The sequence below is a fragment of the Nothoprocta perdicaria genome, unplaced genomic scaffold (genome assembly GCF_003342845.1).
Source record: "Nothoprocta perdicaria isolate Ctin4 unplaced genomic scaffold, notPer1 scaffold_12, whole genome shotgun sequence".
Classification (NCBI taxonomy): Eukaryota; Metazoa; Chordata; class Aves; order Tinamiformes; family Tinamidae; genus Nothoprocta; species Nothoprocta perdicaria.
In genome coordinates, this window is record NW_020454316.1 from 584,337 (window position 1) to 586,743 (window position 2,407).

At 66.4% G+C, this 2,407-nt stretch overlaps 1 protein-coding gene across 1 annotated transcript in view; it reads left to right on the plus strand.

Annotated features, from left to right (window-relative positions):
• The window catches only part of PALB2 (partner and localizer of BRCA2), an 11,394-nt gene extending 10,066 nt beyond the window's left edge, over positions 1-1,328 (plus strand). Inside the window, exons 13-16 of the mRNA XM_026053886.1 lie at positions 2-85; positions 155-242; positions 549-660; positions 1,201-1,328. Of these exons, the coding sequence (XP_025909671.1) occupies positions 2-85; positions 155-242; positions 549-640 (264 nt within the window). The 3' untranslated portion in view covers positions 641-660; positions 1,201-1,328. The remainder of the gene's footprint in view (position 1; positions 86-154; positions 243-548; positions 661-1,200) is intronic.
• Positions 1,329-2,407: the final 1,079 nt, after the last annotated feature.

Here is a 2,407-nt window from a genome sequence, read left to right on the forward strand (position 1 = left end):
GGACCTGCCGCCGCTGACCTTGGAGGGCATCAAGGAGCGCGTGCTCTACGTGCTCAAGCTCTACGACAAGATCGACCCCGAGAAGGCGAGTGCGGGGCCGGGGGCGCCGSGCGCCCGGGGCTCCGGCCCTGACCGCCGCCCTCTGTGCCCGCAGCTCACCGCCGAGTCCCACTTCATGAAGGACCTGGGTCTGGACAGCCTGGACCAGGTGGAGATCATCATGGCCATGGAGGACGAGTTCGGTAGGCGGCTCCGCGCGGGACGGACGCGGTGGCTCTGCGCCGGGGCCGTTAGTGCGGCCGGCCCGAGGCCTGCGGCGGCCGGCGGAGCCCCCCATGGTGCGGGACCCCCCGGCGCTCCGGGGTTCCCAGTGCCCCCCAGCGCCAGCCCCACTGAGCCCTGCTGCAGCGCCTGGCAGAGCCGGCGCTCGGCGTCCCGGCCGGGTGTTTGGAAGGCCGCCCCCATCCTCATCCTCATCCTCGTCGCGGGTTTCTGGCCCCCTGGCCCTGCTCCCGCCGCTTGCACTGAGCGCCTGTGCTTCCTTACAGGATTCGAGATTCCTGACGGAGACGCAGAGAAGCTAATGTGTCCACAGGAGATAGTAGACTACATTGCAGATAAAAAGGATGTTTATGAATAAAAACAGTTCTTCAAAGCTGAGTGAGTAGCATCGTCCTTCAGCGAGCGTCGGGGAGCACAGGGAGGGCGCTGGGCAGTGCCCGGCTTTGGGCGGGCGCCCGGGGGCCGCCCGGCTGCCCACGCGACCGCTCCGGCCCTGGGCTCTGCCCCCGGATCCYGGCACGCAGCGGGTGACCCCAGGGCCGCTTCCGTCCCGCGGGGCGGCCCCCTGCGAGGAGGAACCCTGGGCCAGGGCACGGGCAGGTCCGAGGCTACCGGCTGCGGGTGGGACGGGAGCGGCAGCCCCGCTAGCCGGCCCCTGTCCCTCTTGCTCCCCTGTCCCGCTGCCCTGCACCCTCCCACATCGGCGGCAGCGCCGCAGCTCAGCGGGGAGCTGGGCACGTGTGCTGCTCCCTGCGCCAAGAGTGCATGGAATAAAGGTGAGAACCCTGCTGGCTCCCAGTCCCTGCTCGGCTCCTTCGTGCTCCGCAGGGCTTGTGTCAGCCTGGCTGCCTCCTCCTCTGCCTTGACGTGGTAGCTGTTGGCTGGGGAGGTGTTAAATGTGTGAATTTCCCTTCGCAGGAGCTGTCGGCACCGCGGCGCCCGGGCTGCTGGCGGCGGATGCCAGCGCACGCRTTTGTGCTGCTGCTGCTTTCGCTGGAAAGCTGGACTGGAACGTTGTGTTGGAGGGTGTATTTAAAGCTGTGTGAATATGTTGACCTTTAAAAACAGAAAAACAACCAAAAAAAAGGAATAAATACATAAGACCAGTGTTGGGCTGATGGCATCTTTCCCACGCTGGGTGGTGGTGTCCCGCGCTGCCTCACTGTCACCAAGGAGGGACCCGGTGGGCGCTGCAGGGCCCTGAGCTGCTCTGCTCCATACGGAGCAGCCCATGGAAGCGGCCTGGGGCCTGGGAAGGGTCCAACCCCTCCCGCTGCCATCTGCGTGTCCCAGCGGCCCTGTCCCTGTTGCCTCTCGCCACAGGAGGGTGTGTTGGGGATGGCTGGTTTGTGCCGCACACGGGGGAGCTGGAACCCAGGGCCGGAGAACAGGCGGTCCCGGCGCTTCCGTCCAGCCCCTGCACGGAGCAGCCGTGCGCTGTGGCTGCAGGCAGCGGGAGCCCCTTGGTTTTGCCAAAGACTGGGGCAGTGGCACTGAAAACCCTTGGGCACCTGCTGGTCCTTACGCAGGTTTCAGCTGGGCCAGCTTGCACGTGTCCCCTCCTCGGAGCAGGGCTGTGTGTCACTGAAACACCCAACGCCTGGGCCTCTAGAGCAAAGTGCCGCTGCTGGGGCTTGCACGGGGCTGCTGCTCGGAGCAGCTGGCCGGGCTGGAAGAGCCCCTGCCCCTCCAGCAGCCTCTTAGTGCCCGCTGGCGGCCGGGGGGGCTGCTCGGGGAGCATGGGCTGTGCGGGGCCATGCAGGGTGCCTGAGGCTGCACGGGGTGCACAGGGCKCCATGGGGTGTGCAGGGCCATGCAGGGTGCACAGGGCGCCATGGGGTGTGCAGAGCTGTGCAAGGAGCACCAGGCAGAGGGGCCGCTCGTTTCTGTGGCCGGAGCGTCGTCCCTGGGCCAGGGGCCTGTCCCCGGTCTGGTCAAGACGTGTTTCGGCTGACCCCACTCCGTGCTCACGGGGGCCACTCTTCCCAATAAGCCCCCATTTCTCCACCTTCAGTGAATGTATTTCACAAATTCAAGTCAAATCAAGCGTGGTGGGAAGTGCTCCTACTTCCCACATGGAAAACAGAGGCGGGGTGGGCCCGGTGCGTGTGTGTGTGTGTGTGTG